Here is a 27,126-nt window from a genome sequence, read left to right as displayed (position 1 = left end):
AGCTCTTGGATTTCCTAGCACCTATAACAGGGCTGCAAGAATAGATAAGAGTGATGGAGAGTCCTTTTCTTCTGGAATAACCCCTTTCGGGACCAGTATAAGACTTTGGGGAAATGCTGTAACTTAGTGACTGGGCACATGCTATGCCTGCAAAAAAGCCTCTGGCATCTCTAGATAGGCTGGGAAATCCTGGAGAACCAGTGCCAGCTAAATAGCACTTAACAAGGTAGACCAATGGTGGTGGTGGTTGTTGTTTAGTCATTTAGTCGTGTCCGACTCTTCGTGACCCCGTGGACCAGAGCACGCCAGGCACTCCTGTCTTCCACTGCCTCCTGCAGTTTGGTCAAATTCATGTTAGTAGCTTCGAGAACACTGTCCAACCAACTCATCCTCTGTTGTCCCTTTCTCCTTGTGCTCTCAGTCTTTCCCAGCATCAGGGTCTTTTCCATGGAGTCTTCTCTTCTCATGAGGTGGCCAAAGTATTGGAGCCTCAGCTTCATGATCTGTCCTTCCAGTGAGCACTCAGGGCTGATTTTCTTAAGAATGGATAGGTTTGATCTTTTTGCAGTCCATGGGATCCTCAAGAGTCTCCTCCAGCACCATAATTCAAAAGCATCAACTCTTCGGCAACCAGCCTTCTTTATGGTCCTACTGTAAGGCCAGCTTCCCATTGTTTCTTTTTTGACTCAACTTCTGGTGACAGGTTTGAGCTTTCTGTTACATGGTGTTGCAGCACATCTCATTTTTATTTAGCTATGTTGATATAGCAGCAAAACCTGCCACTGAATCATAGCATTGTATAGTCTCTCTTGTAAAAGAAACATTTTCGAAAGGGAGCAAACCCCAGAACTGCCACTAAATTGCTGTTAGCCTCTCTGGGCTCCTAAGCAAGGTATGCTGTAAAGTAAAAAAATAATTAAGGAAGACTTGGGATCATCATTCAGTCTTCATAGCAGTGGGGTAATATAAGCAGAACATGGGAGGTCTCTGCCCCAATGAGCTTAGTTTCTTTTAAAGCTTTTCACTTTGGTGGCCATTACTACATCTGGTACAGTGGTACCTCTAGTTACGAACTTACCATATTTTTCTCTCTATAACATGCACCCGACCATAACACGCACATAGTTTTTAGAGGAGGAAAATCCGTAGGCATGCCACCCGTAGGCATTCCCTCCATAACACGCACAGACATTTCCCCTTACTTTTTAGGAGGAAAAAAGTAAGTGTTATGGTGCAAAAAATACGGTAATTCGTTCCGGAGATCCATTCCTAACTAGAAAGTGGTGTGCTTCTGCTAATGGGGCCTCTGGCTGCCGTTGCACCACCGGCACACGATTTCTGTTCTCATCCTGGGGCAAAGTTCTCAACTCAAGATAACTCTTCCAGGTTAGTGGAGTTTGTAACCTGAAGTGTTTGTAACCTGAGGCATTTATAACTCGAGGTCCCACTGTAATCTTGCAGTTTCAATATGTGCTTCATGAAGAACTATTTTCTAGACACTGTCCTGAATCTACGAACATTCACCCTCAATGGACAGTCCCAGGTTCAGGAATTATGAGAGAGGGAGAAGAAGTTCTCTCTATCCACTGCCTCCATACTGTGTGTAACTTTTATACAAACCTTATAAACTTAAAAGTCCCAAACAGTTGTGACTTTTCCTCATAGGAGACTTGCTCTAGCCCCTTGCTCATTTTCGTTGCTCTTTTCTGACCTTTTCCAGCTCTACAATGCACTATGTGAGGATGTTTCCTTTGAGTGTGTATCCTGATCAGATCTTCACGAGGTTCAAACTCACAACATCTTGGGAAGGGTCAACTCCCAAGAACTGGCCTTTTATCACAACACTTATCTTCAGGGAATCTCATGAACCCGGGTCAGGGTTGGCAAGTCTTCTGGGAGAAGGAAAGCTTGACAATCTGATTCCTATAAGAGCTGAGATCTGTATTTCCCCCTCCACTTAAATGTGATGTAAATATAATGTAAAGATCAACATGTTTTCTTTTGTTCTGTGAATTGAATGGTGTTATTTTGACATTTCAGCTGGAGTGACCACAGAAGCAATTCAGACCGCTACTCCTGCTCCTGAACAATTGGTATCTGAAACTAAAATTCCAGAAGAGGAGCATGACCTTGTTGATGAGGACATCTCAGCAGGTAAACATTTGTATGTTTAATCATTCTGAGCCAGATCTCTTCATGTTTTGTGCTGCAAGTTGCTTGAAGTTTCTACTATGCTTTAGTGAAATTGTATCCCAAATCTCATTTTGAAGACATTTCAGGAATAAAACATGGGATATATTTTGCTTAGAAACCATATTACTTCAAATAGTCATTTTATTGCATGCTTTTCCCTCACCAATGAACTTCAGAGGTGGCATGCATATATAATCTTAAAAAAAAAGTGGGGCTAAGCTCTCTTGGCAAGGGCTTAATTCTTCCAGTTTGGCTTGTATTCAGTTTGCATTCATTATGTAATTCAGAAGGTGATGGACGATGGATAGTCTTTTATTGCCATGTGTCTTGTGCTGACCATGGTCTCAAGTAGTTGCATATGGCTTTTAGGCAGTTGTAAAGATTTAAAACAGGGATAGCTGTCCTGTGGTCCTCCAGATGTTGTTGGAGTCCAGTTGTCATCAGTCCCATCTAGCAAGGCTCATAAGTCAGAGGTGAAGGGGGTTGGGAGTCCAGCAACATCTAGCTTTCCAAAGATAACCCCTGATTTAAGAATATCTTCATGGATCTAATGTTGGAAATGTGTATTCTTCTAAGTGGCAGGGTTCAAAGATAATTATTCCTTGGAGCTGCTTACTGCAAAATGAATTAATTAGCACATTACCATCTACATATGCAGTGGCTGACAAAGCAGAAGAAGCTAGAAAGAGAAGCCCCTGCCCTGAGCTGCTTACAATCTAAATATTAACAAAGGGTAAAAAGAGTCTAATGTGAATGAACTTTAAGGTGAAATTACTCTACAGCAACAGCTGCATAGAAAAATATGTTAAATAAACCATACTTCTTTCTTGAATTGATTTATTCTTGCTAACAGAGATGATGTAAACTATGACGGAAGAGTGCTTTGTACCCAAACAATTTAAATAACTAAAACACTTCCTTAGCATACTGGCAAAGCAGCTAACAAGTTGCAAACTTCCAGATTCTGCAGTCTGGCTCTTGGATTCTACGACTTGATTGAGCTCTATATAGATTTCTCCGCAGGTTTAAAAGAAAACTGTATTTATTTCTATCGACTGGAAGCCTATATAAATTACATTATGAAAAAATCTGGTAGGCATACAAAGAGTGAAAACGCGTATCAAGAGCTGTAAATTTTATTTTGGTGGCAATAGAAGGGAGCTGAGATTTAGGTAGTAGCTTGAACATTTATGCTACGAAACAGCATGGGGCAATAAATCAATTTGGGCTTTGGAAGATCTCTTGCATTTTGCAAACTCTGAGTAATGTTTCCTGCTCATTAGACTCACAGTTGTACATTTGTTTGTTTGTTTATTGCAGTTTTTGCTTTCATTTTATGCTTTGGTGGGTGGAATGGTTTTTAATATTTTATTTTTTGTTATTGAGAGCCTCGTTGTATTGAGCTAGGTTGTCAGCGTCCATCTGACTCGAGAGACATTGGATTGCAATTCCGGGGTTGAAGTCACTGGTGTGTTAGCAGCACAAAAGTGACCTCCCCAGAGTGCAAGTCTGGACAACGTTCAGTGGTACTCTCAAACTTAATCCATTCCGGAAGCCTGTTCCAAAACCAAAGCGTTCCAAAACCAAGGCATGCTTTCCCATAGAAAGTAATGCAAAATGGATTAATCTGTTCCAGACTTTTAAAAACAACCCCTAAAACAGCAATTGAACATGAATTTTACTATCTAATGAGACCACTGATCCATAAAATGAAAGCAATAAACAATGTACTGTAGTCACACAGTCAGTCAATCAGTAGCTGAACTGGGTTCCACACAGTCACAAAAACAAAACAAAAACGCCACAAAAACGCAAAAGAAATAGCAAAAACAGAGAGACCTCAGCGTAACACTCGACACGGAAGTGTGGCACTCAGATTGCAAGTGTAACACTCAAAACGGAGGATGTTTGGCTTCCGGGAAAAGTTCACAAACCGTAACACTTACTTCTGGGTTTGCAGTGTTTGGGTTCCAAGTTGTTCGCATACCAAGGCATTTGAGAACCAAGGTACCACTGTATATGGCAGTCCTGGGATGCCCAGATGACAAGAGCTCACTCTTGGCCTCACTGATGTGGTCCAAGGGAAAGCAGAGCGATACGTTTGGCACAGCTTGGCTACAGGAGTTGCCAGAAGGAGGTGTACAAGGCATCATCCAACCGTTGTAGGGACTCCACTCCACTGTTCAGAACTATTAGCTGCTCTTTCATACTGTTTTAAAGGTGTTGTATGACTGGAGTTGTTGTGTGGGTTTTAACATGCTGGGAACTGTCTAGAGAACATAGTTGGATAGACAGTATGATAGAATCATAGAGTTGGCAGAGACAACAAGGGTCATCTAGTCCAACTCCCTGCGGTGCAGGAATCTTTTGCCCAACACGGAGATTAAGAGCCTCATGCTTTACCGACTGAGCCATCAGTTCATTTAACCTATATAAGTCAGCAGAACTGACAATTGTGGGCACATTATTTTAGGCCATATGTAGGGCGGGAGCCTAACTATAATAAAAGGAAAGAAAATGATGGAAAGGCTCCTTCAGTATTTTCAAGCTATGCATGTTTTGTTAATTTAAATCCTAAATCAGCTCACATTTCCTGGAATATGTTAAAGAGGCATTGGCACTAGGGATTTTAGACATAAACAATATTTATTTAAATTCTGTAACTCAGTGACTGCCTTGATAGCTGAAGCATTCTGTTTTTCTTCAAAAAGTAAAGATTGCCTCTGATGGACACAGATGAAGCTGGAAATAGTCAAATCAATTTACAACTATAAAAATGATATGGAAAGAATAGCCCTTAGTTGCAGAATGACAACTGGGAAACTCAAATAAGGAAATATTAAGTTGTTACTGTGACAACTTAAATCTCACCCTGACATCTTAAAATATGATACAGCTTCTTTCTGTATCTGTATTTTAAATGCTAATACCTATTGATTTGCTTCATAATATGTGTGTGCGTGCGCACATGCCATTGTCCCCAGGAATTGCTTTCAGCAACTCACCTAAACTTTTTATTTATCATTTTTAAAAGAGAACAACAACACCCAAGATTTCGTACCAATCCTTGGGGAGATTGATATTTCCTTTTTCTTTCCTTTTTGGCAATTGGGGGCATTTAAAAATGCCGAAGCCTCTTTCAGATACAGATTTCCACATTACTCCCAATTCAAATATTCCTTGGAGGACATTGAAAAAAGAAGAAGAATTGTTGCATTATTTCTGCTTAAAATGAATTACACAGTTTGGTTATTCTCAGCTTCTGATTCGGATATTAGTTAAGCTAAAAGCAAAAGGGAATTTTTCTGCGTTGAATGAATTCAACCGGGAAGTTACAAATTTGGGAAAATGCAAAATAATATGCTGATTATTCCAGCCCAAGAATAGTTGGCTTAAAAAAAAAAAAAGATCTTTCAAGCTTTCAAGACACTTTGAGGAAAACATAACCACACATCCTTTTATTCTTAAGGAAGAAACAAATACATATTTTGATGCACTCCTGGTCTCTTCTTTAAAATGTGTGTTTATGCTTGAAAATTTAAATAGGAAAGTGCTGCACACCCTTTATATTTCTAATGGTAAATATTAACCCTGCTAAGTGGATAGAGCTGCATGGGTTAATACTGCAGTCAGTGTCTGTGACGATAGTCTTCGCCTCCTCATGGTCAGCACAGCTGACCACATAATAGGAGTAAAGGTCAAATGTCACTGACATTGTCAAAAGCAGAGAATATGATACTATATCACGACTTCTTGTTGACAGATAGAACTACATACCTCCAAGTACAAAGCAATATGCTCATAATAGGAACAAAACAGCAGAATATTCCAGAGCCTTAACGCAGAGCACAATGCACTCTTACCTCCCTGACCCATGACTTTCACGTTTCGCATTCGTGCAGAATGGCACAAATTGCATTTTACATCAACACTGGCTGCTTTAGCAACCTCATAAGAGGGGGAAATGCAGTAGTACCTCGGGTTACAGACGCTTCAGGTTACAGACGCTTCAGGTTACAGACTCTACTAACCCAGAAATAGTACCTCGGGTTAAGAACTTTGCTTCAGGATGAGAACAGAAATCGCGCAGTGGCGGCGCGGCAGCAGCGGGAGGTCCCTTTAGCTAAAGTGGTGCTTCAGGTTAAGAACAGTTTCAGGTTAAGAACGGACCTCCAGAACGAATTAAGTACTTAACCCGAGGTACCACTGTATACTAATGGTTGTTGTTGTTGTTGTTTAGTCGTTTAGTCGTGTCCGACTCTTCGTGACCCCATGGACCAGACCACACCAGGCACTTCTGTCTTCCACTGCCTCCCGCAGTTTGGTCAAAATACTAATGGTTACATCCATAGAAAAATGCTCCCAATTTCCCATAAAATCCCCCCAAATGATACATGTTCACCTGAAATCTCAGCAAAAATGCTCCAGCATCTCCTTTTTTGATGCTGTGTAATAGATAGGCGACAGAAACACAAATTTTTAAAATACTGAAACACCTTATTTTTTGTGAATAAGATGGCCTAATTCCTTCCATTGATTTACCCAAGCTTCATCAGTTTCCTACATGCAAACAGAAGAAAGAGCAGTAGACTTATTCTGGATGTGCGGTGAAATAAATTTTGCCACTTACTAGAGTTCAGCTGATTTAGAATAATTCTTGTCAGTGATATGAAATAGACTTCAAAGCAGTCTTCAAAGAGTTTGTGGGTTCTGTCAGTGAGCAGAAATTTAATTTGGAGATCTGGTTTATGGTGATCTGTATTCTGACCTGTTAGCACCAAGCAGAACACATGGAGGGATAGTGAGAAATACATGGACATGTCTTGAAATAGTTCCTCATTGTAGTCAGTTTTTCCATGTTAAGTCATTCACCTCAATAAGCAAGAAACACATTGCTTCGCTCCTTTCACTCCAGTACCTCTTATTACAAATATATTTCGTAGACATGGGAAAGTGCATTATCACTGTAAGTTCAGGAATGTAAATGCAATACAAATGAATCCTTTTTTTTTTAATGCATCTAGTGCTGAAAAATATCCTTTCCCAGTGTTCAGGGATATAGTTTGAAGGAGGATTTAGTGTGAGACTGAGTATTGATTTGGGTTTGTTGCTGGTTTCTGAGGTTCCCTGCTAATAAAGCATCTGTATATTCCTTCTGACTGGCAGAGTTGAGGTAATTTTGCACTTTATTGAAGGGTGAACTGAGTCTAGAATGCAAAAATAGAAGCCACTATGAAAATACATGCCATTGCTACATGCTTGGCTTAAAAACCAGTTTATTCTTCCTATGTCTGCTGCAGGGATATTTTCTAGAACTTTTATACATCCAACAGTGTACAGGGACAAGCAGTGTACAGAAGCTTAATGTGCGTTAAAATCAAAACATTTCACTTCTGGTTCTCAGCTGCATAGCACTTGTAGAAGTTGCAAATCACCCAGGAGATTCCCTCTCAAAAAGTTAAATTCCACCGAGGTCAGTGACACCTACTCAGAAATAAATGAACATAGGGTTGTGATTTTGTGATGTAAGACCCATCAAACTTTGGGTACTCATTTCGTAGAATCATAGCGTTGGAGGGTCATCTCGTCAAACCCCCTGAAATGCAGGAATCTCAATTTAGGCTGCTAAAGAAACTTAGAAGAGTAGCTTTTAAGGGTGTTTGTGACAGCAAGATTTTCCTATCATAATTATGGTTTTAGGATCACAACTCCAGACTTGCAGATTCTGAATGGTGTGCAGCAGAACTATTTGCAGTCTTTACCCATTTAGGAAGCCTTATTACGGTTGCACAGTAATGCTGACCTAGTTGAAGACGTGTTTGGTTTAGTACAAGGGTCTGCAACCTTTAAGACAAAAAGAGCCACTTGGACCCGTTTCCGAAGAAAAAAAACCTGGGAGCCGCAAAACCGGGAAGGTGACGTCAGGACGGTGCGTGACTAACACACGCACCGCCCCCATACGACGTCACAGCCAGTACAGCGCCCGCCACAGTGGGGAGTGTCGGGGCGCACAATGCGCCTCCTCCCCTCGCTAGTATCCGCCCCGGAGCCATGACAAAGGTGTAAAAGAGCCACATGCGGCTCCAGAGCCGCGGGTTGCAGACCCCTGGTTTAGTATTAAACAGACACTCTCTAAAATTACTGTCCCTGTTAATATTGTGAATGAAACAGAATAACTTCCGTTTTATACTCATGGCTGAAACCTGCAATAAATAACAAAAGGCCCCCAAGCCTGTCTTATTCCCTGTTCCTTCAGTGGCGTAACCCACTCTGCTACCAGTTAATATTGGTGAGATGGCATTAGGGACTCTTTTTCAGCAACTCTCTTTTTTCAGTAACTCTCCAATCTTTTTCGCAGTCAGCATGCTGCAACCTTCCAAGTGAACCAAATGTTCTCCTTCATTATCTTCTTGACTTTCTCTGAGGGTTCATTAAATTCTACTGCCCTCAGCTGCCATTGCTGCCTCTGACTATTTTTTTTACAATTAAATTATTATTTTGTTCAGCATGGGCCAGAAAGCTCTTGCTTTGCTTTTCACAAATCTGCATCATGCTGTTTTATAAAGTGCTTTTCATAATGTGAGCCTTTGTTTCAAGAGCCCAGGTTTATTTCCACTTCAGTAGAACCTTTGCATGTTTTTAAGTAAGAGAATCCCAAGATTGCCGGAAGAAATATCAACAACCTCAGATATGCAGATGACACAACCTGGATGGCAGAAAGCGAGGAGGAATTAAAGAACCTTTTATTGAGGGTGAAAGAGGAGAGCGCAAAATATGGTCTGAAGCTCAGCATCAAAAAAAGGAAGATCATGGCCACTGGGCCCATCACCTCCTGGCCAATAGAAGGGGAAGAAATGGAGGCAGTGAGAGATTTTACCTTCTTGGGCTCCATGATCACTGCAGATGGTGACTGCAGTCACGAAATTAAAAGACGCCTGCTCCTTGGGAGAAAGGCGATGGCAAACCTAGACAACATCTTAAAAAGCAGAGACATTACCTTGCCAACAAAGGTCCGTATAGTTAAAGCTATGGTTTTCCCAGTAGTGATGTATGGAAGTGAGAGCTGGACCATAAAGAAGGCTGATCGCTGAAGAATTGATGCTTTTGAATTATGGTCCTGGAGGAGACTCTTGAGAATCCCATGGACTCCAAAAGTTCAAACCTATTCATTCTTAAGGAAATCAGCCCTGAGTGCTCACTGGAAGGACAGATCCTGAAGCTGAGGCTCCAATACTTTGGCCACCTCATGAGAAGAGAAGACTCCCTGAAAAAGACCCTGATGCTGGGAAAGATGGAGGGCACAAGGAGAAGGGGACGAGTGAGGACGAGATGGTTGGACAGTGTTCTCGAAGCTACCAGCATGAGTTTGACCAAACTGCGGGAGGCAGTGGAAGACAGGAGTGCCTGGCCATGGGGTCACGAAGAGTCGGACATGACTAAACAACAAGTAAGAGATGTCATTGAAAGCTTATACAGTTGGCACCAGTGCCCATTATGACAACGCTACAATCAAATACAGATTTCTTACTTCTCTTCCCTTCACTTCTGAAAACATTTATTTAAATGCAATCCTTTCTCTAGTGCTTTGTTTTTAGGATCATTGGTAGTTCTATAGCAAGTCAGCCTACTTATGCATCTAGCTCAGTATTGTCTGGTCTGACTAGTACTGTTAAGCTCAGTAACAAAAATGGAGACCCTACATCTGGGGATGGGGAAACAATGGCAACTTTTTCCTTATTCTCTTCTTAGATCAGTTTCCATGCACAATCGGTGGCATAATGCCTGCTTGAAACACAGTTCTGTTGGGAATCATGGGGCCAGTGATTACCTATGCAACCATCTCTCTGTTTGTTTGTTTGTTTGTTTGTTTGTTTGTTTGTTTGCTTGCTTGTTTGCCCACCCTATTGTGTAAAAACCACTGGATCTGCAGGCGAAACCTTCACATACACACATAGCCGTATGGGTTCCTTGCATAAAGGTGTGTGGTAAGCAGACACCATGCATCTTTTTATGCGTATGGATTGATTCTCTGACCTAAACAGAGGCACTACAGAGCCTGGTGGAAAAGGAGGGAGGGATTTGCTCATCCCTACAAAGGAAACGTAGGGATGCCTACAAAGGTAGGCATTGAAAATTTTTAGTTTTGTGACATTTGTCTTGAGTAATACGTTGCATGGAGGATTGCACCGTGTTGGCTTGGGGGTTTGCATTTTCAGCAATCTGCCCTACATACAGTGGTGGCTTGGGTTACATACGCTTCAGGTTACAGACTCCACTAACCCAGAAATAGTACCTCGGGTTAAGAACTTTGCTTCAGGATGAGAACAGAAATCGTGCAGCACGGCAGCAGTGGGAGGCCCCATTAGCTAAAGTGGTGCTTCAGGTTAAGAAGAGTTTCAGGTTAAGAACGGACCTCCAGAACGAATTAAGTACGTAACCAGAGGTACCACTGTATATAATTTGTAGCACTGCCCCCAAAGGGTTGGATGGGTTGAATAGTATCCGCATATTTCGCCAGTGCCTGTTAGTGGGTTAAACAAATCCTTCAACTTCCCAAAGCCCTTCTGATTCTGAAAAAGGTGAGCCAAGTTCCAAGCCCTACAACAAGGCAGTAAATTTATGTGCACACATTAACATCCAGTTACACATCCTTGAAAATCTCCCGTACTGCAAAGCGTTGCCATTTTTAAAATTCTGCTTAGAAGGCTCTTCCCATAATTTCTGTGGCTTTTCATAAGATGTTATCTGTCTCTTGAAACTTAAACTAGTCTACGTAAATCACTCTGCTCCATTCATGTAAAATGGGCCCAAGTTGGCTGCTTTATGGTCCTCGAGGGTCAGAGTTCACTGCTGCTGTCAGAAACCACCGGCTTTTTCTTTCATCAGCATTACCGTTGCATCTGACAGCTTGCATCGCTGAATAAAGGGAGTTGCAAAGATGGAAAGCCGAGTGATATTGTCTTTAATAATTTATACACATTTCACCATTCCTTAAAGGAGCATGGCTGGCTAAATCTCACTTTTTAAAAATCATGGTTTATTCAGAAAACTTGTAAGTAATCCATGACTTTGGAACTGTGTGCGTGCATTTAGTTTTGTTCAACTAAAAGAAGTGCAAGAAGACAGAGAATTCTTCTTTTCAAAGATGACAAAGTTACTTAGAAAGCTTAAAAAAATTGTATTAAATAACTCAAAGCTGGACGTGTAAACAAAGTTTATTTCACACACCTATTAGTATGCCTACCACAGTTTGTGCTAACCCACAACATGGATCATAAACATCTGTTAAAGTTATGATAAATCCAGTTTTATTTTTATTTTTTTCCAAGGAAAATACAAAGTGTGACGCCGTCCTGGTTTCCTAAAATAATTCTGAAAATAATTTACCCAGATTTAGCTTACAGTGGGGCTGCAGATGTTGTGGTGGTGTTCTTTAAAATGTCGCCACGGAATGTCTTTTCAGGTGGTCCTTGCACTCTGGTCAGTGACCGAAATAAATCGATTCAATTGTGGTGTCCTTGCCTGCGCGTGCCTGCAGCTTTTCTCTTAACCACTTGGGGGTCTCATTTTCTTAAGTCAAGTACTATAATGAAGTTGGTTAGGGCTGGCATATGTCTGGATTTTCCTGGACGTTACTGGGATTTCAAAGGTGGAATTGACATCTGGGGGGAAATTTCTGAAAGCTGGTGTTTTGTCCTGGATCTTAGGCAAGTCAATCGAAAAATTGTGGTTTGGGGGGGTTTGTAAAAAAAAACACACAACAACTTTCGGGGTGTCTTGGTTTTTACTTTTTGAAATATGGCAACCCTAAAGTTGGTTATTAAAACTAAAGCACCTGCCTCTGACATATGTACAAGAAGGGAAGGCATAACTGTGGTACAAAGCAGACCTTTGTGGAGAAATAACCTTCAGAATGAACTTTCAGGTTTGGCCTTTGGTGTGCTGCATGATACTACCTCGCAGATGGAAATAAATTACATTAGACTGTGGCACACTATTATATATATTCTATATATTACATGGATTGCCCTTATAATTGATCACAAGTCCATATGAAAAAAGTTGTAATTCACAAGAGTAATGACAGCAATGTCTCATATTTCAGGGGTTTTACATCACACCTGTGAATTATGACTACCCATGTGCAAACTCTGATAAAAATGGGGGGAAAGGGATTTTTAAAAATCAGGCTGCTGGCCAACTCTGGCTTTTTTAAAAAAAATATGAGGTGAAGTGCACTACCTTTTTCTGAATGCATATACAAGCACCTAGGAATAATTCTTTGCTGGTCAACATAGAGGTGTTTCCTGAAGCTCTCTCTTGGCCAACAGTGCTGTTATATGAACCAGACAGCTGTCTTTAGGAAGGTGTTGGTAGCCGTAGTTGACAACTAAATGGTAAAAAACAAAACAATGGCAATATTATTTCTTGCCTCTATATTTATGCAACAAAGGGCCCTGTCACTTAGCCTTGTTCCTTGTATGTGAGCAAACTTGATCCAGGAATGAGGGATTCTACAGGAAGGTTCTGCCCTGCCGTCTCCTTAATTTTTTGTTATAAGCATTGTTGATCTGTTTTCTTCAGCGTCCAAAGCATCCAATAAAGAATATGTCCAACAAGTTGGTACTTCAAGGAGTTTAAATTAACACATAAGGAAATCGAAAAAGGGGAGGGAAATGGTAGCAGGGATAAACAAGTGCAGAATGTAGTATACAGTTATACAATTTTATTTTTTTATCTTTTAGCATTCTAGAGAACACCGCCCTCGGTGGTTTTGTGGCGCCAGCCATCTCTTCCTTACATCCCCTCCTCCCCAAAATTACCCAGCTTATTGGATGCAAAATAAAAATGGTGTCAAAGAGCTTCAAGTTGCAACTTGAACTTGAATCTGTGCACCCCCCCCAAAAAAAAAGCTTACTGAAAAGCAAAACAAACTCAAATGGGGGGGTCAGAGTAAGCATCCACAGAGGGTTGCTTGTGCCCGGTCATCTGCCCAGATATTGGGTGCTGAAAATGGGTCTTTTTGTGAGATCATTGTGGATTCATATTCCACAGTCCTAGAACTAGCATAGCATAACATCGGCTGAACGCCAACTTGCCATGTAAACTAGCTTGCCCATTTTATTTGTGTCTGTGTGCATTCTGATTCAGTATGTGGTAATCAAAACGGCACAAGAGTCCATGGTGCTTTATTTGCCACAGTTTTGATGTTCAGTATGTGCCAGGGCAGTCGTGCTTATATAACTATGAAACATTGCCAGTAGGTCTGGCTTCCTGGTTGCTTGGAGGAAATTGCTACCCATCCCGAGAAAATGGCGGACTGCATAATGCTACATTAAAAGGTAAATGGACCCCTGACCATTAGGTCCAGCGTGGCCGACTCTGGGGTTGCTGCGCTCATCTCGCTTTATTGGCCGAGGGAGCCGGCGTACAGCTTCCGGGTCATGTTGGCAGCATGACTAAGCCGCTTCTGGCAAACCAGCGCAGCGCACGGAAACGCCATTTACCTTCCCGCCAGAGTGGTACCTATTTATCTACTTGCACTTTGACGTGCTTTCTAACTGCTAGGTTGGCAGGAGCTGGGACCGAGCAATGGGAGCTCACCCCGTTGCGGGGAATCGAACTGCTGACCTTCTGATCAGCAAGCCCAAGGCTCTGTGGTTTAACACACAGCACCACCCGCGTCCCATTGCTACATTGCTTTCATGCAAATGTATAGTTCCTTTTCTTTGTATGGAACAATTCTATGGCAGCTCTAGCTCCACCATTGGCTATGTTGAAATAACCAATGTGGCATGCTCATTCAAATGAGTGAGCCCATGTGCCATTTTATATTAGCACTATCTGAGAAGTGCAAGCTGCTGATCAGATCTAGTGGTACTGGGCCCCCAGAAATCTGCTAGACTTTTCCTTGTGGCCACTATTTGTCATCGTTGTTGCAGTTGTAGCTTTATGGCTTTGTTTAAGTTGTACTTTGTCTTGATTGCCTTTCAGTCATAAAGATGATTTAATAATATGTATAAAAAAATGAAATGACTGTTTCCTGGCCCTTGAAACCCATTTATTCCCAATCCCCTTAAGTATAATCCCTCATATTCTCTTTTAAATCAATTTATATCTCTGACACACACACAAAATATTGGATATAAACTCTCTTGTACTTTATTCTAGCTATAGAACTTGGGTCACTTTGGTGCAAAGTAGGGATGGATGAATCTGTCTATTTCTTGTCTGCGTCAGTTTTGACATACTTCATTCATACGTCTATTCCATCCTGATTCAGCAGTAATTTGAATTTGTAATTTTAAAAACCATATGAAAAGACATACTTAGCTTGTACTTAATACATGCCTTATCATAAAATATATATTTTAATATGCATTTTATCATACTATTTGTACTTAAATACATATCATCTCTGTGTATGCATTCCGTGTATTATTATTATTATTCACAAAATTCAGAGAAGCATACAATCCCAAGAATAATTACATTCCAGTTTGTGTAGTCCATTGGATAAGTTTGTTTATAAATGCGGACCTATACAGATTATTTTCCAACCTTAGTGCAAAGGTGGTAGAGTTGATATTGGAAGCTCTGGTATCAAAATTCCTCGCTGAAGATATAAAAACAGTTTCTAAAGCTGTTTGCCATGCCGAGACCATTTTAGGCTGGTTTCCAAATGTGCTGAGCACACATTGTTGTATCTCTTCTATATAAAATTTTCAAAGCACAGGACTTCTTGGCAGTGTCGATAGGAACATTGCTTGCACTTTGTACATCTTGTTTCTTGAGTTGGCATTAATACCAAAAGCAAAATCTGAGACTTGTGCTTTTTGATGGAGCTGATGGGGATTGTTTTAGTCGGCTAGGTTACAATGCTGCATTGATTTCAGGGAGGTGTTTAACTCTTTAAAATGTTGATTTGATGTTTTAATGTGGGCTTGCTATGTCCCTTAATTGGATTAATTCAGAACCTGAATAAGAACAGACTCGAAGCAATTAGGACCAGGAGCAAAAGTCTTGTTGTTGAAGAAGGCGTTTAACAAGTTATATTTTCTTCATTTCTTCATGTTTCTGTTCAAGGCTATGATGTCTGAGCCACAGTACAAATAATTTAGAATGGTAAATACACAGTATATATTTCTCGGGTGTGCTTGTTGAAGCAAATATACTAGATAAGCGGTGCATAAAATAAATTTACACCCCCAAGCTCCTTTAGTCCCCTTGGGTGCAGCCAGAAATCCTTCTTCACTAGAAGCAAAGACCATGGTTCAAGAAGCCCAGTCTTTCCTGACGACACCACCCTCACAGCCAGTGGTTTATTTCCAGTATCTTCTTCTCTCTTCCTAGGCCATGAACTTCAACAGAAAGCAATGATGAAAAAACCACCTATACCCCCAAGGCCCTTCAGCTTCCTACCCAAAATCTCATAGTCCTCTGGATAAGCCGGGTCTGGCAGTATCATTTATATCCATGGGAATCAGAAGGAAGGGGTTGTAGTCAGTGGGCTTTATAAAAATTGGCACATCGTGAATCCTTGCACTTGGAAGAAAGCGCACACAGCATGGCTCCCAACAGTCCTGCTTTTGGGTGTCATGTTCCACCATGGATTCATCTCCTGCAGTGGGTGATCCTCCTCCTTCCTAGGGGCACCCCCTTCCCTGCATCCGGGACAGCCCATTTTGCTCTAGCAAGAAATTCCTCATCTTGGCTGATACCTCGAAGTGTGGATAGATGACCTTCTATTTGCTGCACCTTTTCTTCCAGCAATACAACCAGCTCGAACTGGCTGAAGATGTAGGTTTGGACATTCTCAGCTGCTCAGCCTCCGCGCCTAACAGCTGATGCGTGGGGTAGAGCAGTCACCGGCGCCGCTTTCCCAAGCACCCTCCAACCAGCCCCAGAGCTTCAGTTCCAGTTGTGGATATTTTGGGTACAGTACTTTTGATCTGGATTGGAGAAAGAGAGGCAGAGGGGACGTTAAGAGGGGGCTTACGCAATTTTCCACTTATGCACGCAGGGCGCCAGAACGTAACTTCTGCATAAGTAGGGAGCTGCCTGTATAACATGATGCTTCAGGAAATTGGGCAGAAGAAACAACAACTGAGAGATCGCAAGTACAGAGAAACTCCTGATCAATCCAACCAAACATGAATTAGAGCTCATTTTAAAACCTAGTCATTTTAAAACCTAGTCAAGAAATCATTCTTACTTCACTACCACTATTGCATCCACTCAATGCTGTCCCAGAGAGTTTTCCTAGGTGGTGATTTAGTCCAGACACGGCTACAATGGACTGCTTGGCAGCCCACTGTGACATGTTTGTGAAGTGCTTTGTAGATAAAATCGCTCGCATTTGTTCTTGGACTCCCCTTTAGTGGTGGTGGCAATATATATGGAGTTTTTGCCTGCTCTTATCCACTCCAATGATTTCAATTGCTTTAGCCTGAGGATGTGGATAAGGTGGTTACTTCTGTGGCCAACCATATATACTCTAGGGTTGCTTACAGTTTAGCCTGCAGTTGTCACCTTTGTTCACTCACCGTTCTCATTGGAATCCAGCCAAAGTGGCTGTAGCAAAATGGTTGCACTCCAACATTTTCCATGCTGTCCTCCTTTCCCCCCGCCCCATTCTTCTATGAATTGAGTTGTGCAGTGAGTTGGCATGGCTTGGGGAAAAGGGCTTTGTGGTCCAAATCACTGAGCCTATGGGCGAGAGATTCCCCACCCCGATCCAGACGTTTTTCAGTCTGGTTATGGGACAGAAGCTGAATTGACTATCCTTATGGCTGACCTTTGCAGAGGTGAGGCATGCAATGTGTGGTGCTGTTGAATCTCTTCGACCTCTTGGTGTTGTATTTCAGTACCGCTTACCATGGTATTCTCCATCACTCCCTGGGAGGACTGGGAACTGCCTTGGGAAGTCTCTTCTCCTAGAACAGCGGTTCTCAACCTGTGGGTCCCCAGATGCTGTTGGACTACAACTCCCATCAACCCTGAGCTCTGGCCTTGCTAGCTAGGGGTGATGGGAGTTGTAGTTCAACAACATCTGGGAACCCACAGGTTGAGAAAGGCTGTCCTAGAAGATAAGTTTGGCCTTCTACTTGCCACACTTTAGCCAACCAACAAAAGCTTTTTCTTTCTGTGATGTTCACTGGGTAAATATTTGCATTAAGCTTAATATATCTTATTTCTGCTTTGGAACCCCCGTGAGGGCTGAGTGTTGCAGATTAAAATTGTTAGGTACCCAAAAGTCTACAGAGACTCCATCACAAGCCCTTTGTCTGCTTCTCATCTGGATGGGTGGTTTGGTAGTTGCTTTCTGAGATGGGATACTTGCAGGTTCCAGCTGCCCATCCTTTTTTTTCATGTAAAAGTGTTTTTATTGGTAGGACTCCCAAAAGATAGACTTTGCCTTGTTGAGCTCCAGTTGCATCTTCCCGGGGTGAGGTTAGAAGAGGTTCAAATCCTCACTTCCTGTTTCCCATTCCATTGTGTTTTCCCACTACCAAATTGGGGTGCGTGGCTTGCGTTTTCTTGCAAAATGCTTGTCTGCACCCACAAACACTGATACAAACATGTTGTGTGCAGTTTTCACAAGCATTATCTCTGTGGATTCATGGGTCCTTTCTGCAGTGGGACTTGCTGTCTCCTTGAGAGCCTGTGACCATAAAGATTTTACATGGGAACCTTCTAACCACTGAATGGGTTTTTTTAAGGCAGAGGCCCTGTTAGCTTCTCCTGGCAGATAACGCTTGTGCACTGTGTGTAGGAGAGCACGTGCTCTTATTTCCTGTGATGTCCTCCTGGCTTCCCAGTTCTGTGTTGCTTGGTTGCCTTCCAAGTAATGTGAGGGTATTTTTAGGGAAACGTCTTGGCTGAGACTCGTGCATTGTAGGGGGTTGGACTAAATGACCCCTGGGCCTGGGGTCCCTTCCAACTCTGCAATTCTTTGATGCTATGTGTAGTGACAGTGCTGACAGGGTTGCTGTGGGGGTAGCTGTCAGCATCGCTACATCAGTTCTTGTTCCTCATGATATCATTTTGCATTCTGCTTGCTGATGGGAGTCGCAGCTAGGATCATGACTACCTTTTTCTGACATGGCTGTGTTGGAAGCTGCCTGCTTAACAGAATCACGGGATCTGCCTGTAAATGATAGCTGGCATGCCGGAGTTCATTTGTTCTTTACGCACCTTCAGTAGTCTAACTGAATTTGCATCAGAATATTTCAAATAATTTGCACCCAGTGAATAAAAACCACATCTTTAACATATTTCACAGAAATGTCTTGACTTGCAAGAATCTGAATAATTCAGCTGGAAAAACAATAAAAGATGACAGGGAAGTAAAATGCAATATTCTGTTGAGGGTTTTTTTTAAAAAAAATTTTACTGCCAGTTACCTTTTTAATGTTTGGATATCAATGGGTACCCTAACACATCATTCACAATGTAATAAGTAACTGATTTGTGCAAAACCTCATCTTCTTGTGTAAATGCCCATTTTATTGGAGCTTGCAGTGAAGAAGATTTTGATTCCAAGTCCAAGGGAAAGGGCATGTCTTTCCCCCCCTTTTTGTGTAGCACCTAGCATTTTTCGACATTGCATAAAGATTGTATAGTTAGTGATTTGTGCCCAGACCTGACAGTTTGCCCTGCCCTCCCTCCCTCTGTTGAAGTTGGGTTTTGTTTAAGTGAAAAATGGCAGGTGCAACCATGCATTACTTCCCTCTCATAAGACCACTACCTAAAAGTTGGTGAGGAATAGAAGTTTGCAACAAATGAAACCATCTGTCATCCCCAGCAAACAAGCCCAACAGCCCCACTGTTCAGGACAATAATGGTGCCAAAGGAGTCAGCCTCTGGACAAAGTTCCTGCTGGGTTTCATTTAAGTAGGTTAGACCAAACCTGAGAACCTTCCACAGATCCTGTCAACATAGATTTTGGTATGTGCTCTTGCAGGAGCCTGTCCTAGACAGATCAAAGAGGCTTTTAATTTGTATTTAATCACTCCTTGAAAAACCATCCACCATATCCTGCCCTGGCTATTATGTCAAATACTTGATGTAGTTAGTTTTTTTCTTACCCGTAGCAAATGTTGCCTCTTTTCAGATGCTAAATAAGAAAACCAACACTGTTTTCAACATGATGTGTTATCTCCTTTCCATTTCAATATAGGTTAGAATGCAAAGCTAAGGTACTGAAATTTACTTCTATAATGGTTAGTTCTGTATAGAACGTAAAGCTAATTATGAAAGCTTATTTCTATTCAGTTTAATCAGCAAAGTTTACAACATGCTACCAAAGGGAATGTTTCTGCAGCCAAATGATTGGGAGTGTTCACATAAATACAACTATTTTATTTTTTTTATGGAAAGCAGGAGTTCCTGGTTATTACACAAACTTCTGTTACTTACTTTTTAATAATTGGACTAATAGGCCATCAAAATAGGCCATTTGGACATAATAACAGTATGAACTTGAAACAAGAATTCAGTTATATGATAAGCAGGATGAACATCTTAAAGAGCTTTGGACATCTGTCCCTTTGAGAAGTCATAGAAAAGCTGTTCTTCAGCTCCTTACGAGGCTCACACTTCTCTGTGAGTGAAAAGCCTTAGAGGGATAGTTGTAGGGTATTAATTTAGGGTATTATAGAAAACGTAAAACCATTTTAATAAACACGAATACTGTTTCAGGGAATCAGATTCTTCCTGGATTTAGGGCGATACAGGCAGTTTTCCCACACAGAGCACTGAGCCAAGGCAGTGCAGAATTGAGACGATCCATTTGAGGGTACCATATTATGAAAAAATACCAAAGCCCGCCCCTGATGTAGGGGTTAACATCTTGGTAACATGGCGGCAATAATCTTAATAGCACAAAATTGGAAGACTGGAGAAATACCATCTAAAGAACAATGGCAAGAAAAACGGATGAACTATGCAGAATTGGCCAAATTAACGGACAAATTGCGTGAAAAAGACAATAGTGACTTTGGAAAAGAATGGGAACCCTTTACAGCATACTTGCAGAAACAACAACAACAAACAAAAGCATGGACATGTTGGCAGGATTTAAATAAACATTTACAACTTTATTTACAGCGTTTCAGATATTTCAGACCCAAGCCATATCGGGCTATAAACACAAATGTGAGCACCTTGGACTTGACCCACAAACTAGCTGGCAATGAATGCAGCAATTTTTAAATGGGGGTTATGCAAGTTCTAAATGAAACCCCAGTCAGTAATCTGGCTGCCATATTCTGGAACAGTTTACAAGTCACATTCAAGGGGTCTTTATTTGCAACTTTCTATAAAGTTGAACTATCAGGGTACGGCAAGTTGGTTTCATTCTGGGGGAAAGGAATAATGCCTGTAATCTCCCCATTTCCCCATCCCACAAGAAAAGGAAGTTTTATTGTAGATTGAATTTAGTTTGGTTTGTTTATGTGACTCTGACAAAGCTTGTTTTTAGTGTTGACAGTCTGTTGTGGAAAATGGTTTTCTAATGCTGCTTTAAAAATGATTTGCCTGTCTCAGTGACAAACTGTGTTTTCAAAATTATTTTTGAAATCCATGTTTGGGATGAGTGAAAGTTTAGCCTGAGGTGTTCCCCCCAACTTGTTTCCATTGCAGATATAATCCTGGGAGTGGGGCTTCTGTGGACCATAGCGATGGCTGCTTCTGGTTATTGTCTGTTTTCGCGTCCAGAGTTTCACATTAAACACTGCAAATATTCATATGATGTTGCGTGAGCCCAGTGGTTTCCAAACCTTCCTCCCCACAGACTACTTGAAAATTTCTGATGGTTTTGGCAAATCACTTCATGATTTTTCTGATTCCTTTGTTTCCGCAAAAAAACAAAACACAACACAACCCTACATGAATGCTGGTATGAGCAACAACAGGAAGTATATAGGAGTGGCTACATTCTTAATTTGGTATATTGTTGAACATTTTGAGGGGGCACAAATCATCTTGAATGTGGGAGCATCAAAAACACAAATAATCCTGCATGGACTCTAAAAAACCCATCTGGATACACCCAAAAGGTGATTAGTTCAAGGCTGAAGCTGGATGAAAGGGATAATTCAAACAAATAATAATAATAATTTGCTGAACCCCTGCAAGAAGAAGAGCACACGGACCGATGGGGCAGCTGAAAGGCAGAGAAGGCCAATTAGGGCATAGGTGGCTCAAGTCCGTACCATATTTGGACTTGAAGTAACTCAGCATGTACAGTGGTACCTTGGGTTACATACGCTTCAGGTTACACACTCCACTAAGCCAGAAATAGTGCTTCAGGTTAAGAACTTTGCTTCAGGATAACAACAGAAATCGGGCCCCGACGGCGCGGTGGCAGCAAGAGGCCCCATTAGCTAAAGTTGTGCTTCAGGTTAAGAACAGTTTCAGGTTAAGTACGGACCTCCAGAATGAATTAAGTACTTAACCCGAGGTACCACTGTACAGAGTACCAGCTGAACTGAGCAGCTCAGGAACACCATGTTGTGCTGTGACCTGCACGTATCAGTTTTCAGACTGATGTCCTCTCATATAGATTTCCACACACACAACCCACTGCTGGTCAAGTCCCAAAGAGGCACACAAATATTTCTACATGCAAGGGGGGGTTGGACTTGCATTTATCAACCAACTGCCCCATGGCAAATTATTATTGAAACTGAGCATTTCCAAGGCAGTTTGTAATGGGGTTCTGCTGCTCAAGAGGAGGAGAGGAGTCAAAAATCCCACCCATATCTTTGGAGATGCCTAACCATTACTGTTTGATCCTACCCTTTGTGTAAATACCATTATTTATTGTTTATTTAACAGAATTTAAGATGCTAATCCATCTTAGAAGAAAATTATTTCCAAAGATAATGTAATTATGTTCCGGCCATTCTGGCTGCGCACTGTCTCGCCAGAGTGGAACATGCTCTGGTTATCTCCTGCTTGTACTACTGCAATGTGCTCTTCATGAGGCTACAACTAATCCAGAATGCGACAGCTAGACTGATGACTGGGGCAGCCAACGGGACCACATACCACCGGTCCTAAAGGATCTACACTGGCTTCCAGTATATTTTTGAGCACAATTCAAACCTTTAAAGCCCTAAACAGCCTCGGCCCAGGATACCTGAAGGAGCATCTCCACCCCCATCGTTCATCCCGGATACTGAGGTCTAGCTCTGAGGACCTTTTGACAGTTCCCTCACTGCAAAAAATGAAGTTATAGGAAACAAGGCAGAGGGCCTTCTTGATAGTGGCACCCACCGCATGGAACACTCTCCCATCTCTCCCATCAGGTTTCAAGGAAATAAATAAATAAATGTTTTTGACATTTGATGTTTCATTACACTTTTATATTTGTTGGGAGCCATTGGGCAAACCAGTCAGATGGGTGGGCTACAAATAATAAAATTGTTATTATTATTATTTAGTTACTACTGATTTAATTCAAAATATGACACTATGAATGTCACAACAAGGCCAGTGCAGTTCACTTTTCTTTCCATTGCTTTTGTTGCATTTAGTCTTCATGACACCCTTTATTTTGAAATGAGGCCTCTTAATTTCAACTCTTACAGCTTCATATGGATTAACATACCCCACTTCCTTTTCCCCAATACACACTGTAGCTCCATGGGTGTCTATTAGAAGTCAATGCTACTCTTAATTCTGGAGTTTTGCGTAACTTGCATGTTTTGGCTTATGTTTAATCTAACATAGCCAGTTGGCATTTGAGCAGGAAAGCAGAAGAGCCCAAGGTGGAGTTAACCCTTTTCCACTTGCCCAAAGTTGTTGATTTCGTTATTTGATTGGAAAAGTTGTCCTGCCAAAACCTAGTGCTACAGACCAGAAAGCAGAAAGAACTACGAAATCATATTCCGCAATACTTCACCTTCTCTCAAAAGTTGTTTTAAGTTGTATATTTCAACAATTATGTCACCAATTTTGCCTCTTGTTATCAAATATTTAAATATTTAAACTTGACATAATATTATTCAAATTTCATCTTTGTTCTTATAATTCAATTATTTTCATGTTCCTTTCCACTAGTTTACTAATGCCGTATTGTTTTTACATCCTGCATCATTTTAACATTCATAGAGTTTACAATGCTTTTGCAAATAGTCCTTAAATTTTTTCCAGTCCTCCTCCACTGCCTCTTCTCCCAGGTCTCGGATTCTGCCAGTCATTTCTGCCAATTCCATATAGTCTATCAGTTGCATCTGCCATTCTTCCAGAGTGGGCAAATCTTGAGTTTTCCAGTGCTTTGCAATGAGTATTCTTGCTGCTGTTGTCGCATACATAAAGAAAATTCGGTCCTTCTTTAACACCAATTGGCCGACAATGCCCAAAAGGAAGGCCTCTGGTTTCTTAGGGAAGGTATATTTAAATACCTTTTTTAACTCATTGTAGATCATTTCCCAGAAAGCCTTAACCCTTGGGCAAGTCCACCAAAGGTGAAAGAATGTTCCTTCAGTTTCCTTACATATGATGTTGTAATTAGGAACACAGAAAAGGGAGACGTGAGGGAGTCATGAAAGAGGGTTATGGAAATGATACTTAAAAAAGTGAATTATTTTCTTTTTTGTGCTTTTTTATGTATTTTTTACTTGTATTTTTGTATGTTTTCTATGCTTCTTTTTTCTTTTTGATTTAAGTTTGTTACACTGTTTGAATTGCTTAAAATCTTTAATAAATATTTTATAAAAAAAGAAGAAGAAGAAAGCAGAAAGAACTACGGTCAATGTTTTCTTTTCCCCCCTGCTGTCTTTTTTTAATCTATTGTGGGGGGAACGTTTAAAGCTGTGAGCCAGCTGCTGTTGAAACTGCTGCCGCCCTTAACAGGCCCCACCACTGTGACTGATAATTCCATTGTGCTGGAGGAGTGCATCTGGTGTGGAAGGTCATGGAATTTGAGAGAGAGGTCCCCAAGGTATCTTGGCACCCAGCCTGTATAAAAGACCTGAGAAATGAAGAACAAAACTTTGAATTTTTGTCTGCTGGAAGGAAAAAACAGAGCTCTGTTGCACAATGGACAGCTGCTGCAGTTTGGAAGAGTTCCTGAACCTTTTTGCATCCAGTCGCTTTTACTTCCTTATTTTCTTTCGAAAGATTTACACCCATGTCATGATGGGCCAGTAGGTAGCATAGTAAAGGTAAAGGGACCCCCGACCATTAGGCCCAGTCGTGACCGACTCTGGGGTTGCGGCGCTCATCTCGCTTTATTGGCCGAGGGAGCCGGCGTACAGCTTCCACGTCATGTGGCCAGCATGACTAAGCCGCTTCTGGCGAACCAGAGCAGCGCACGGAAATGCCATTTACCTTCCCGCTGGAGTGGTACCTATTGATCTACTTGCACTTTGACATGCTTTCGAACTGCTAGGTTGGCAGGAGCAGGGACCGAACAATGGGAGCTCACCCCGTCGCGGGGATTCGAACCGCCGACCTTCTGATCGGCAAGTCCTAGGCTCTGTGGTTTAACCCACAGCGCCACCCGCGTCCCTGGTAGGTAGCATACCCATCTTCAAATCAGCTTCCAAACTTTGCCAGACATAGACTTGGGCTGGGAAATAGAACCCAATGGGTGTACCAAAGAAACGATTACCTCTTTTTCTCGTTGCCATGAGGTTCAGAAATTTGGTGAGGGTGCGATGCCGGAATAGTGTTGCACCATTCACTAGACTGTGTGTGTGTGAAATGCCAGATAAATACTAGCTCAATATAATATAATAGCCAAAATCTTCACCTGCTGCATGATATTCATTCTTCAAGGTTTGCAGTTCCCAGACCTCCTCTTTCCTCTGGACGAAAAAATTAATATGTCTCTGCTAACACCGCCAAATGCCACCTTGTGATAAAATACTTGGGGAAGGTGGCGATGCTGCCTGCCTCTTAACAGAGGACTTTCCCCTGCTCAGTCTGCTACTTGTTAGTGGCTATAGACTTGTTATAGATTTGTTGCTCTGTGTTTGATTAATCAGGACACTGTATACCCAAGGAGTGGGAGGAGAGGGTATTGAAAGCAAAGTGGCTGAGTGTCTCTGCACAGTTTTAAGCCACCAGCATAACCTAATGGCCATTAGGGGTTATCTTGTTAAAGTTTGATTTAATAATGTTCTGGCCTTTTGACCACAATCTAAATGAATGTGTGGCTGTTTGGCTTGTTCCTTCCTCAGCAGTTGTGAATATCTTTAAAGAAAGAAAGAAAGAAATCTGAGAGTGGGAAAAGGCTTTCATTTCAATAACAAAGAGCCTTCATCCACATCATGCTTTTTTATAAAAAAAATCATTTTCTTTCCTAAATAAAGATTGCACATAAAAATCAAATGCAATATGTAAGTTATGCAACAGAATTTGTATAAGCTGAGTAGTACAAACAGTATAAATATCCACTTTCCCCCCTTTAATAAACTAATCATAGATTCACAATATACCTATGATGGCAATTACTTTAGCAGTGAGAGGCTTTGCTCTAAAAGGTGAGACATGAATAAGATATATAATAAATAACACAATCTTAGTAATTATTTGGCATCTCTTCGTTCCTGACAATAAGGAAGTTGACTAGTTTTTCTAAGTATAACCCCCCCCCCCAGACACACACAATGCAAAAAGGTTTGATGACTTTCAATGGGAGAAACCCAGCTGTTTTGTTTTGTTTTGTTTGTTTGTTTGAACGTATTTACTGAGCAGAGTGGAGCTCCCTGGATTCCCTTGCATATGTGTTTGTCCATCAACATTCATTTAAGGTAAATCTGATATCTACAAAGCAATTTAAACACTTAAGAGTATTACGGGAACTAGTGAAAAAAATAAAAATAAAACCTGTTTGTTGACATCCCTTCCTAAGGCACTTATTAGAATCAAATATGTTAAAATAAAACAAAACAAACTCACTTTTGCAAAAGTTTACATTTTAAATTATCAAAAATTAAATAAACGTTGGTAGTAACCATTTTAGACTTGAAGCTAATAAATGTGTCTTGCATCCTTCTTGGTGCATTAGAGCTCACTGCTTTTGAAGTCAACACTGCTGCATTGATTGACATGTCTCGGAACCAATTAAAATTTCAGCATTTCCCTTGGGAGAAACATATCAGTTTACTTGGTCTGAAATATCCTGAATTGCTGTATACCAGCCATTGAGATACCTTTGCGATATTTATGTAAAAGAATTATCTCCTACTTTAGTTTTCAAAAAACTAAAAGTAATTGTGCTTGAGCTTGCTGGTCTTTTTGTGCATTTTTCCTGTTTTAAAATTACAGAAATTCAACCCAGGATTTGTATAGGAATATCAGTGAAAGTGGTAAAAGTGGTTTGCTTTTTTTAAAAAGCAACTTGTTTATGTAATGCTATAAAACAATTAAAAATTCACACAAGAAATGGAGTAAGATTTGCTTGATCAACTTCCCAATATTTTATCTAGAGGGAGCACTAAAACTACTTAATCTTAACAAAGGATTTTTCTTTTAAGGATAAAAAGACATCATTTGTAACACCAAATTTTAGAATATGCATTATACGTAGATGATTTAGAAAAGAATGTTAGTGCTGAGTATAAGTTCTCTGTTCCACATTTGCATCTCTTTCCTTATTCAGAGCATGGCAGGCCTTCAGATGTTAATGTAGTGAAACGTAATTAATTTACAAATACCCATAATCTGGCAGCTGCAAAATTTGCATGTAGAGCACTATGTTGCCACCTTCTTATGCCACGTTTTAAAAGTTTAATGTATGCGGCTCATTCTTGTACCCATTTTTGGCTGTGCGCTTTGATAAATAAATAGATCATCTAAGATTCAATAGGCCAATTGCAGCATATAATAGCTATTCAGAGGCAATTAAACTGCCTTTTTTCTTGCCGGCATGTGAATGCGCCCTTTTCCAACCTTCAACTTGATTCACGGTGATTC

General features: G+C 41.0%; 1 protein-coding gene across 4 annotated transcripts in view; it reads left to right on the top strand.

Moving 5' to 3' along the window:
• WDR7 (WD repeat domain 7) overlaps positions 1–27,126 on the top strand; it is a 221,194-nt gene that overhangs the window by 76,354 nt on the left and 117,714 nt on the right. For all 4 annotated transcript variants that reach the window (XM_081212629.1, XM_081212627.1, XM_081212628.1 and 1 more), the window contains one exon: positions 2,041–2,154. In XM_081212629.1, the coding sequence (XP_081068755.1) occupies positions 2,041–2,154 (114 nt within the window). The remainder of the gene's footprint in view (positions 1–2,040; positions 2,155–27,126) is intronic.

Source organism: Podarcis bocagei (assembly GCF_964188305.1).
Source record: "Podarcis bocagei genome assembly, chromosome: 11".
NCBI classification, from domain to species: domain Eukaryota; kingdom Metazoa; phylum Chordata; class Lepidosauria; order Squamata; family Lacertidae; genus Podarcis; species Podarcis bocagei.
The sequence above is the reverse complement of the archived record's forward strand: the minus strand, read 5'-3'. Positions and strand labels throughout refer to the sequence as shown.